Source organism: Centropristis striata, chromosome 6, assembly GCF_030273125.1.
Source record: "Centropristis striata isolate RG_2023a ecotype Rhode Island chromosome 6, C.striata_1.0, whole genome shotgun sequence".
Lineage (NCBI taxonomy): Eukaryota > Metazoa > Chordata > Actinopteri > Perciformes > Serranidae > Centropristis > Centropristis striata.
This window is the reverse complement of record NC_081522.1, coordinates 24,295,513-24,307,891: the sequence shown is the minus strand read 5'-3', so window position 1 is coordinate 24,307,891 and position 12,379 is coordinate 24,295,513. Positions and strand designations below refer to the sequence as shown.

The window sequence follows — 12,379 nt, the reverse complement described above, 5'->3', positions numbered from 1 at the left end:
TTAAACAACCAGAACCCCAACCTCCATATGAGATACTTCATGTTTTAGCCAAAGATAAAAGGTTCCAGGTCTGTGTACAATTATCTGTGAAAACGACAAACAGCTGCCACAGTAAGAAGAAAATATTCTCCAAGTATAGCATCATAAATAAGAATGTAAATTGTTGTCTTGTACATTTGTTTTAGGACGTAGATGTCGCTCAAAAAGATGCTTTCTTCTTCTAATTGTCTTGTAGTGACAAAGTGATTTTATCATTAAAGGTAAACAGTATTTCAGGAAATACTTGAGATTGAAGGTACAATTATACATATATATAATGCAATTATACTGTTTATTTGATGATTTTGAGCTAATATGACCAAAATTCAAATTCAGAACAGTGAAGTAAATTCTCCATTCTTTTCACTTAACATGAGCTCGTTTCTGTTGTTTTGAGCAGTAAAAGAAGGATGCACACGCTGTATAGCTTTGATGATGGTGCTTTTGATTTTCTTGATAATTTATTTTTTTAACAATAAAACTAATATTTTTTACATATTCTGTATTAAAGTAAAGATGGATATGAAGCGACAGTTTCCTCAACTGAATGATGGCAGATGATTTATTTTGAAGGATCTCTTTCAGCAGATGGAGAAATCACTTTTCCTCGTTTTAAATTAACAATTTCACTTAGTTAAGGGTTCATTGACAACTATGGAAGCCCATTTCCAAACTTTATTAAAAGATAGTCATTATTTTGAACTATAAAGTCATCATTAAAGTCATTATCTGCAGCACATCGGCAGAAAAGGACTTCCATAGAAAACTGCCAGCATATCTGTTTTTGTTGTCTTGGTCAACCACTGAAGTCTAATTAGGAACATATCCATCCCACTGTACATGCATTTATGAATGATTATGGACTGTTGATAACACTGTATGCTGCACTATGCCACAGGAAGAATTATAGAGTGTAAAGATGAAAGATTCACAATAAAAGATGCTGCTTTTTATAAATAAATGATAATAACGTTATGAGCAAAACACAGACTTGTTTTTTCTCAGTATAAATCAAAACAGTTTATTCATGGGAAGTCACCCAAAGCAAGTGGATATTATGACAGTCTAGGCTGTGCTATAATAAAATAAAATAACCCTGTGTCAAAAAAAGAAACGCACTCCGTGATACACCTGTCAGGTGTTGAGTCTCTGCTTCACTGAGTGCTTAGTGAGTCGGAGGTTAGCTCCTCCATCATATGAAGATAAGTACCTTGAATAAAATCAGTCAGTTTTAAAATGAATTCAGGATCTGATCCCAGACAGTTGAGATAAAGCTAAAGATGATCACTCATTGCAAACACATACAGGTAAACAGGGATGATTGCTAGTTGGATATAAAACTTTTACAATTTGTTCTCATTATCAAACTGCTGATTGTGGCGATGGTACAGTTGCCTTTTGATAAAAAAAGGAAAAAGTCATCTTGGTACCTAATGCAGATCTGCATCACTATAAAACCAATAAAAATAATAAAAGGTACAGAGCATCTTTGTGCTACAGTGATCATATTAAACCAGTGGGATCATATGAAACCACTGGGATCATATTAAACCAGTGGGATCATATTAAACCACTGGGATCATATTAAACCACTGGGATCATATTAAACCAGTGGGATCATATTAAACCAGTCTGGGATCATATTAAACCACTGGATCATATTAAACCACTGGGATCATATTAAACCAGTCTGGGATCATATTAAACCACTGGGATCATATTAAACCACTGGGATCCGTACCAAGGCCAGTACCTGTATCAGGTCTATTCAAATAATTAAAAAAGAAACAAACACTGTATTTGTCTTTCATATGTTGAAACATGTACCACATTTTGAGAAAGCACTGTATTCTAGTTAATGCCCATTTTTTTTTAAAAAGCAACAGAAAATAAACAAAATCAATAAATTAAAGGGATAGTTTGTATTGATTGAAGTGGGTTGTATGAGGTTCTGATCTACAGTAATGAGGTCTGCATGGACACAGTCTGAAGGAGCAGCTGGTCACCAGGTTCAGACAGGGAACTGAAGCCGTTCCATCCATTTATGCTCTACTTTGACAAAAACAGTCATTTTACTTTGCAGAACAGTTGTTGCTAGTCTTGCTGCCTTGATCGGTTAGTTTAACCCTTCGTTCAACCCTTTAAAACACCAAAGTCACACAATAACACAAACAAACTGACCAATGAAGGGAGCAGCAACTTCTGTCTTACTGTTTTTTGTAAAAGGAGTCTGGTGGGGAGCATCAAAGGATCTATGTCTTCAGTCCCCCGGGGCTGTCTAACAGCAAGGTAAAGAGTTGAAAATATTCTTAATATATCGTACACATAAGCAGATACTGATTTTTTTAGGTGGCTACAGTTTGTTTTAGTACTGGGCCTGTTCACACCAGTACATGGCTTCACTTCAGAATTGGTACTCCTGCATTTTTCGAGGCTACTGGGAGCATGCTTACCACACTCCACTATAGAAAATAACTGACTATGGATACTTCATACTCATACTACTCCACTTCAAAAGAATACAATTAATAAAACTATCCCTTTAACAAATGAGCAAAACCTGCAGAGAGACAGATCAATGCATCTACTGCCTCAACCAGTCAAACCAACCTCACACACAGGAAGATTCCATGTATCATACATCGTTTTAGATATATTTAGAAATATAAAATGATTACAAAGTAAAATTAAAATACCATTACTTGAGTGGCTGTATCGTATAAGCTATGTTGCAGTTTGCAGCGCAGTGAAGAGAAATCGTGACGAACTGAAGATCATTTTCTTCCTGATAATCTGCAGCATCCGTACAGTCAAAAGCCACTATTATATATATATATATATATATATATATATATATATATATATATATATATATATACCATCACAGGTTCTCCCTGTTCACTGTCTCTCTTGGATGTAGAACCAGGCCACAAAGGAACGATCTAATGTTATAAATCTGTGTTATTAGAATAAGTGCATGGATGCACAGGTCAGATCTCATCACACACACACACACACACACGCCTCTCATTTCAGACATACACACACATATATATTTACACATTCACACGTCTTAGTCGCACTACAGCGAATGCAAACACTCTACTGCTCCGTCTGGCTGAAGTCGTAGCAGAAGTTGTAGTTGCTGGGTGGTTTGGGAACGACCGGAGCGCTGTCAGGGATGGGAACGTTCTCCAGGTCCAGGAGGCGGAGCTTAATCTCCATGGAGAGCAGGATCTCCAGCTCGCTGCGCATGGACTCACTGCTCATCTCCCGGCCCAGCAGAACACTGAGGCCATCTGTCCACAGGCAGAACTGAAAGAGAGGAAGCAGTGAGCATGCTGAGTTTATTCTTACTCACATTACGAGTCCTCACAAACACCAGGAAACTGGACCATATTACACCGGTCCTTAAATCACTACACTGGCTTCCTGTGAGTCAGAGGATAGATTTTAAAATCTTACTGCTGGTCTACAAAGCACTGAATGGTCTCGGACCAAATGACCTGCTTGATCTGCTCCCTCTCTATGCAGCATCCAGACCCCTTAGGTCATCTGGAACTGGCTTGTTGCATGTCCCAAGAACAAGAACTAAGCAGGGTGAGGCAGCTTTTAGTTATTCTGCTCCTCACCTGGAACAATCTACCTGTAGATGTGAGGTCAGCTCCTTTAAATCAGGACTAAAAACACTATAGTTTACTGCAGCGTACTCTTAACTTTAACACTCATCTGCTCTACTCTACTGCCCTTACTTTTTAACTACGCAATGTCTGACTTGTGCTTTTTATTATTTTATCTCTTTTTTTTATCCTGCTGTATCTTATTTTATCCTATTTATACTTTTATTTCTATTTCCCTGTTTTAATTGACTGTTTTTACTGTTTTCAATTGTATCCTGCTGTTTTAATGTGTATGTAAAGCACTTTGAATTACCTTGTGTTGAATTGTGCTATACAAATAAACTTGCCTTGCCTTGCCTTGCCTTACAATGGACACAATAAAACGACTCACATCAGTTCTGGAGGGGGCGATGAAGTTCAGGCTGTACTCTTCTACATCATATGTGATGCTGAATGCCAGGTCCAGCACCTCCTGCAGCCAGGAACACACACAGACACACACACACAGTGAGATGTTTTGTGCACAATGAGCATCATGATAAGAGAAGAAGTGCAGCTGACCTTGTTCTGTTTGCCTTTGTTCTCCTTCATGTGAGGACAGTCTTTTCCTGTCAGCAAGCCTTTGATGTCTGCTACTGGAACTGAAGCACAGAGAAGATCATTTTATCTATCTATCTATCTATCTATCTATCTATCTATCTATCTATCTATCTATCTAAGCAAAAAGTGTCTGTGAAAATGAAGACATGAAATGAAGACATGAAAAGTTTCATTCTGTGTGTAATGGATCTATATAATGTGTTATTTCCACTTTTTGAATTGAATTACTGACATAAATAAACTTTTCTATGATAGTCTAATTTATTGAGATGCACCTGAACATTTAAGTTAGGAAATACACGGTCAATAAATCATTCCAGATGAAAACACTGATTCACCAATAACCATGTGTGTGTGTGTGTGTGTGTGTGTATGTGTGTGTGTGTGTGTGTGTGTGTGTATATTTCGCTGACTGTTAGCCAGACTGACCTCAGATTTCGTATGTGGCTTGTGCATGGCACAAGGTGTGCATCCTCAATTTTGAAGATTTTTTAATTCATTTTTCAAAATATCATTATTTACGTAGGACGTGTTGCAGCATTGCAGTGTTTCTGATCAGACGCCTTTTAGTGTAGCTCCGCCCCTTTGTGTGACAGGCCTACACCTGGTCAGTGACACATTAAACTTTGGATTTCCACACCTGACTCATCTCACCTGTAAGTCTATTAGTAAGTAACCCATTAAGGCCTAAAACGCCTGGAAAAAATGCCTGTAAAACCTCTGGGCGATTTTAAAATAAGCCCCTAAAACCTGAAGTTTTTTTTAGTAATTGTATGCCTTTTTTTTGGTAATTCTGTGTCTTTTTTGGTAATTTTGTGTCTTTTTTGGTAATTCTGCGTCTTTTTTAAATAATTGTGTGTCTTTTTTTGGTAATTCTGTGTCCTTTTTGGTCATTTTGTGTCTTTTTTGGTAATTCTGTGTCTTTTTTGATAATTTTGTGTCGTTTTTAGTAATTCTGTGTCTTTTTTAATAATTTTGTGTCTGTTTTGGTAATTCTGTGTCTTTTTAAAATAATTTTGTGTCTTTTTTGGTAATTCTGTGTCTTTTTTAATAATTTTGTGTCTTTTTCGGGGTAATTCTATGTCTTTTTTAAATAATTTTGTGTCTTTTTTTAGTAATTCTGTGTCCTTTTTGGTCATTTTGTGTCTTTTTTTGGTGATGATTTCAAAGTTCAGGAAAAGTCCCATGTTGGATTGCGACACTCCCACATGTATTCTGATGCATTTCATTGGCCAAGAGACTGAAAAAAATACAAATACTACAAAACGGCGTATCCGCTTTCCCGGCTTTAATGGGTTAACCTACCTATCTTTAGGAGTTTTAAAGAGTGCTTGAGGTTCGATTTTCCAACACTGCGCAAAACTATTACACCTCATTGTAGACCCCACTTCAACACACAGCCTCATTTGGCCATAATTGAAGGATCTACTTAATCTCCCACTATATGAACACATACTTCTTAAGGACACTGCACTAGTTCAAATAAATAAATCAGGGCTCCTACTCATTTATTTTTTTGTAATTTACATGTCTGGGCACAGCTTCTACTCACTCTTCTCCTGCAGTGTTTCAATGGCTGGATTGTCCGTGTCCTCCTCCACGTCCCCGTAGTGCAGCATTTTGTGATTAGGCGACAAGCGGCAGTACCACAGTTTATCTGAGAACATTCAGAAGGTTAGAGGAACACAGTGACAGGACACAATCTGCAGGGTTTAATAGTGAATGTGTGCTTCCTCACCCTGTCTGCGGCGGCTGCTGATCTTCCTGAACATGGTTCCCTGGCACAGCCGGTTGAGTCTCTGCTGGCGGATCAGCTCCAGCAGCTCTGGCTTCAGACGCTCTTTGAGCTCCCTGGAAGAAAAACACACGAGCTAAAGGAAAGAGTAACACACTGAAACAGTGTTTAGTGACAAACAGCAGAATAATACACAACAGTATGGCTGCTGAGCTGTAGATGGTTCCATAGGGGTGAAACCATCAGGAGTCCTCAGTACAGCAGCTGATCAGACTCTAGACTATATACACTACCGGTCAAAAGTTTTAGAACACCCCAATTTTTCCAGTTTTTTATTGAAATTGAAATTTTATTGAAAAGGGTACAAAGGTAAGTGGTGAACTGCCAGAGGTAAATAAAAAAAGGTAAGCTTAACCAAAACTGAAAAATAATGTACATTTCAGAATTATACAAGTAGGCCTTTTTCAGGGAACAAGAAATGGGTTAACAACTTAACTCTATGGAGTCTTGGGCTATTTTGTCCATTTTTGAATTCTTTTCATGTCTTTGTAAGTCATTTTGTGTCTTTTTTTGGTCATTTTGTGTCTTTTTTTTGGTTATTTTGTGTCTTTTTTGGTCATTTTGTGTCTTTTTTTGGTCATTTTGTGTCTTTTTTAAGTCATTTTGTGTCTTTTTTTGTCATTTTGTGTCTTTTTTTGGTCATTTTGTGTCTTTTTTTAGTCCTTTAGTCCAACATAAAGTGTGATTTTGAATCTTTTTTTTTACTTCCAAAACACTATCATGCTCAATAAAGAATTTTGCAAATGCAAATGTGCATTAATTTCAGAGTACACTGAGACATTAAACTGCATAATTTTCAATTAAATTCTGGAAAAGTTGGTGTGTTCTAAAACTTTTGACCAGTAGTGTATATATATATATATATATATATATATTGCAAACTGCAATAAAACCAAATTTAGAAGCATATTCCAATTTCGCTGTACATACAGGTGCCTTTCAATAAACGAGAATATCATAGAAAAGTTTATTTATGTCAGTAATTCAATTCAAAAAGTGAAAATAACACATTATATAGATCCATTACACACAGAATGAAACAATTCATGTCTTAATTTATTTAATGTCTTCTAATTATAATGATTATGGCTTACAGTTAACCCTTTATCAGGCAAAGAACTATATTTGGTAACTTCAGGTAATATTTCGTGGAAAAAAGTTGCAGATTTAAGAAATTTAAAGTGGCAAATCTGTGCGAAAAAAGTCGCAGATTTACGAAAAAAAAGTGGGAAAAAATCAACTTTTTTCTCTCAGATTCACCACTTTAAATCTCATAAATCTGCACATTTTTTTCTCGTAGATTTGCCACTTTAATCTTGTAAACTTTTTTCTCAAAATATTATTTTCGTATGTTTTTTTTTTACACATTCTGGCAGTATGTAATATCCTCCAATATTCTCTAGGGTTGAAATTTGGAATTTGCAAGTATTTCAATGAGTGCCCTATTAAGGGTTAAAGTGGTGAATCTGCAACTTTTTTCACACAGATTTTCCACTTTAAATCTCTTAAATCTGTAACTTTTTTTCTTGTAGATTTGCCACTTTAATCTAGTAAATTTGCAACTTTTTTCTCGAAATATTACCTGAAGTTACCAAATATAGTTCTTTGCCTGATAAAGGGTTAATGCAGACCTAACATTCAGTGGGTTTTTTTATTATTACAAAAGACCAATTTTAAAAAGTATGTTTAATATGGAAATGTTGGCCTCTGAAAAGTATGTCATCTATATGACTCAATACTTGGTTGACTTGAACTACTGGAAATGGACTTTTTCATCAGTTTCTAATGTATTGAGATGCAGCTGCATGTCCAAAGAAGGCTTCTAATAAGCAAATAATATTGGGATTACCCCATGTCCCACATTCAGAAATAGAATATGCTGTTTACGTGCTCATATCATATTTGGAATATTGTCATACTGCGAAATAGTAGTGATGTTAACGTTTGCTTTTCCCACATTTAAAAAAACAACTTCAATGGCAACAATCTGAAACTATTTATCATCAGTTTTCTCCAGAAAACATCAAACATCAAAGACAGTAAATAACCAAAGTAAACAAAGGCTCATCTGATCTGACATCTTCTGTCATACAGATGAAATAAAGAAATCTAACTAGGCGGTAATAAATAAGCTGCACATGTAAATAGTTTAATGCTGGACTGGTATGTCTGTAAACATCCTGCTACTCACAGGACGGGCGGAGCCAGAGTCTCCTCCTGGTGCAGCCGTTCCGTCTGCCGCAGTTTGAGGATCTCGCTGTAGTTGAGGGCGTTGACTTTGTTCTTGAAGAGCTCCAGGGAGGTCGGCTTACTGGACAGAGTCCTGGTGATCTGCTCCCTCACCACCTGCATCACCTGCAGACAGAAGGAGGTTCAACTCTGGATAACTGTGGACTTCATGTTTAGTTCATTTGTTTCATGTGGGACACAATTATCAAACTCAGGCCCCGTTTACACCAGGACGCTTGCGGGTAAAAAACAACAAAATATTTTATGTGAAGTGCCTTTCGTTTAGACGGTGACGGCGTTTTTGGGGCTTAAAAACACAAAAATCTGAAACCACCCTCCAAAGTGGAAAAGTTGAATCCGCTCCTCCGTAGCGTGTCGTCTACACTGACAAGACACAAAACTCTGATCTGATCTGCTCACGTCACGTATGTGTTTACGTCACATACATGCTCCAGTACAGGAAAATAAACAAACGTGGGATTATTTCCATGGTGGGACCTTCAAGCTGCTCTGGCAGCTCTAATAAACTTACAGGAGTCTTTCCACCAAATGTACAGGATATGTACAGATAGTATTAGTGAACAGAGAAGGATCTGGAATTACCTCCATCACATTCTGGATGCAGCAATTGGTCGGAGGCGAGCCAGACGGCTGTGAACGAGACCTGGGAGATCTAGTGATGGTGGAGAACTTTGTGGAAGGAGTAGCTGATGAAAATGTGTGGCGTGAAAACTTCCACATGCCCAAAGATGCTCTTATCGCTTTAAGTGATGCCGCCTGGCTGCATACAATCCAATTTCACACACTTTTGCGTCACCGTATGCAGCAGATTTCCTCCCGAAAACGCTCGTCTAAACGAGGAATAAAAAGTGAAGACGCGACGCCACTTTTGCGTCTTCTGTTCAGACCGTCACCATGGAAACGGAGCCTTAAAGCTCACACATTCTGAAGGACTCTTTCCACCCTGTTTGAACTGCTGCCCTCAGGGAAACGTTACAGGTCCATCAGAACACGCACCACAAGATCCATGAACAGTTTCTATCCTGCAGCTATCACCAGACTCAACTCAGAGCTGAAAACAGACTCACTGGTCCGACAGCACTAATCAGGGACATCTACACCTAACACAATGCTCTGCACTTTATACGAATACGAATACGAAAACTTTATTATCCACTGAGTGGAAATTCCTCTTTGGTTTCACCATAGACATGTCTCAAAACAAACAGAATAAATAGTAAAACAATAAAGGAAAACATTACAAGGATAGAAAAATATAAAATAGCCTACAGTATTTATATATTTACACTATTGTTTTAATGCATACAATGGCACTAAGTTGCTGGTACAGTGAATGAATGACATGAATATACTAAGTGCTGAGATGATGAGAATGTATCTTTTCTATTTACTATTTATTGAGATGAGATGATAAGAATGTATCTTATTTACTATTTATTATGTTTTTTTATGAGTCCAGTACGTGAGTGCATTGAATTTCGTTGTATTTCTGTGCAATGACAAATAAAATCTAATAAAAATAAAAAAACCAAGCTTTATCAGAGCTTTCAACTACCAATCACAATCTGCATCATCAGTCATTGATTATGAGTGTAAGATGATCACATGAATCACTGATGTTGACAAAATGAAAGCCCCTAACTATAAACTTTGACTGTTAAAACCCACATGCAGAACTTTCTTCTGTGAACTCCAACAGACCAGAACATGCTCCATGGATTGGTAGATTAACCCTTTATCAGGCAAAGAACTATATTTGGTAATTTCAGGTAATATTTCGAGAAAAAAGTTGAAAAATTTACTAGATAAAAGTGGCAAATCTACAAGAAAAAAAGTTGCAGGTTTATGAGAAAAAAGTGGTAAAAAAAGCAACTTTTTTCTCCCAGATTCACCACTTTAAATCTCATAAATTACACATTTTTTTCTCGTAGATTTGCCACTTTAATGATTGCAGCTTGCTGGGTGTAGTAGTCTATCCTTCATCATAAGTATTGCCCCTTCCCTCCGCTCCATTCATACATCTTCCCAACTACTTCTTTTATCAGTCAGAGTTAAAGACTCCCTCCTAGTTCACAGCCTGATCTCATGAGTCTATACCTACTTCTGTGACCCACGCAGCTATTGATCAGTGTGCTCTTTATTAACCCAATTATCTGCAACTTCCTCCAACGTCCTCACCCTGAATCAATGATGGACAGACTGGGTGGTCCTTTTACTGAACACTTACGGTGTCTCTAAAATCTAACATACTGGTGCATCTCAATACATTAGAATATGATGCAAAAGTCCATTTCCAGTAGTATTGCGTCATATAGATGACATACTTTTCAGAGGCCAACATTTCCATATTAAACATACTTTTTAAAATTGGTCTTTTGTAATAATAAAAAAAAAAAACACAGAATTTTAGGTCTTCATTAACTGTAAGCCATAATTAGATAATAATAATAATAATAATCATTATAATTAGAAGACATTAAACAAATGAAGACATGAAAAGTTTCATTCTGTGTGAAATGGATCTATATAATGTGTTATTTTCCAATTTTTAAATTGAATTACTGACATAAATAAACTTTTCTATGATAGTCTAATTTATTGAGATGCACCTGTACATTTAAGTTAGGAAATACATGGTCAATAAATCATTCCAGATTAAAACACTGATTCACCAATACCCATGTGTGTGTGTGTGTGTGTGTGTGTGTGTGTATTCTGCATGACTTGTTAAACTGAAGCTCATCCACAGGGACGGGGGTGACCCTCAGGGCAGTTGTTCAGTCTGTACATCTGTGTAGAATCTATAAGCTCCTTCACTATACGTGCCTCATTTGTAAATAGTGGAAAATCTATATTTTAAAATCTATGGTGATGCGAGACCAAGTTGACTGCAGCACTATTTGTCCTGTTGTCGCTCTTCTGACACACTCTGCTGACCTAGATCATTCCTGTTCACACCCAATTGGACTGATTGTGAACAATCAGTGACTAAAGTGTAATTTGACCCATTCAGTGCAGCTCTGTCCAGACTCTTTCAGCTATTAAACACTGGACTGATTGCTTCAACAAAGTATCTGCTAACAAGCACTTCACATACATTCAATCAGAACCAAAAGCTGAAATCTCAACATCATGACAATCTGCTAGCGCTCGTTATCCGACGAGGGTTTTTAATGTGATCGAAGCAGAGAATAACCGAGTCTGTCCGACTGGCAGCAGCCGAGGTGCAGATGGTGAAATCCAGACTGTCATTTTATATTGTGTGAACATGCCGGGACACAAAACAAGAGACTAGAGTTTCACACTGTGCCTCGCTGCTCCCTGAGCCAAAATAACCTCTCTGTCAGGACATAAGCTCCCATCGCCACCTCCTCAACTCTTATGCAATAAATCATTCCATTCTTATTCCTCACCTTTTAACAATTTAGCCTTAGAGTTTGGATGAAAAATCACTGATTTGATACAGACTGCAAAAATGACCAAGAAACAACACAAAAAACAATCTTACCTCCATTTTTTTTTCTCTCAGGCTGATTATTGACAAATATTTAAATCCCAACTTCAAATTCCAGCCGTCGTCAACAATCAGAGAAAAGTGACATTGATGAGGAGCGGGGAGAGACACGGAGTCACCTACATGACAGCAGAGACGCACGCAGGCCTGTGGCTGTTTACTAAACACACACCCTGATACTCTCACACACACACACACACACACACACCCCACTGTCCAGCCCCTCTGTCATTGAGCTGAACCGGCCAATAGGAGCAATGACTGACTGGCAGCTGTCTGCCCCCTGAAACCCTGCAGCTAAACCTGTGTGTGTGTGTGTGTGTGTGTGTGTGTGTGTGTGTGTGTGTGTGCTTATGAAGAATGACCGTTATCACAGGGGCTGTATAGAACTACGCAAAAACATTCACGTGATTGGATGGAATGTGTGTGTGTGTGTGTGTGTGTGTGTGTGTACTTGTACTTCCTACATAGTGAGGACCATCACACATTTTTAACCAACAGAGTGAGGACATTTTGAGAAGTGGGGACATTTCAGTGCATCCTCACTTTTCAAAGGCCTGC

At 37.6% G+C, this 12,379-nt stretch overlaps 1 protein-coding gene across 2 annotated transcripts in view; it reads right to left on the bottom strand.

The window, feature by feature from the left end:
* Positions 1 to 1,112: 1,112 nt before the first annotated feature.
* The window catches only part of elmo3 (engulfment and cell motility 3), a 36,894-nt gene continuing 25,627 nt past the window's right edge, over positions 1,113 to 12,379 (bottom strand). Inside the window, exons 1-7 of one of the 2 annotated variants that reach the window (XM_059334577.1) lie at positions 11,813 to 11,922; positions 8,246 to 8,409; positions 5,998 to 6,110; positions 5,812 to 5,916; positions 4,221 to 4,300; positions 4,051 to 4,131; positions 1,113 to 3,354 (exon numbers count right to left, since the gene is read on the bottom strand). In XM_059334577.1, coding sequence (XP_059190560.1) covers positions 3,142 to 3,354; positions 4,051 to 4,131; positions 4,221 to 4,300; positions 5,812 to 5,916; positions 5,998 to 6,110; positions 8,246 to 8,409; positions 11,813 to 11,818 — 762 coding nt within the window. In that variant the 5' untranslated portion in view covers positions 11,819 to 11,922 and the 3' untranslated portion in view covers positions 1,113 to 3,141. Of the gene's footprint in view, positions 3,355 to 4,050; positions 4,132 to 4,220; positions 4,301 to 5,811; positions 5,917 to 5,997; positions 6,111 to 8,245; positions 8,410 to 11,812; positions 11,923 to 12,379 lie in introns of those variants that run through there. The other variant, XM_059334576.1, reaches the window with a different exon arrangement.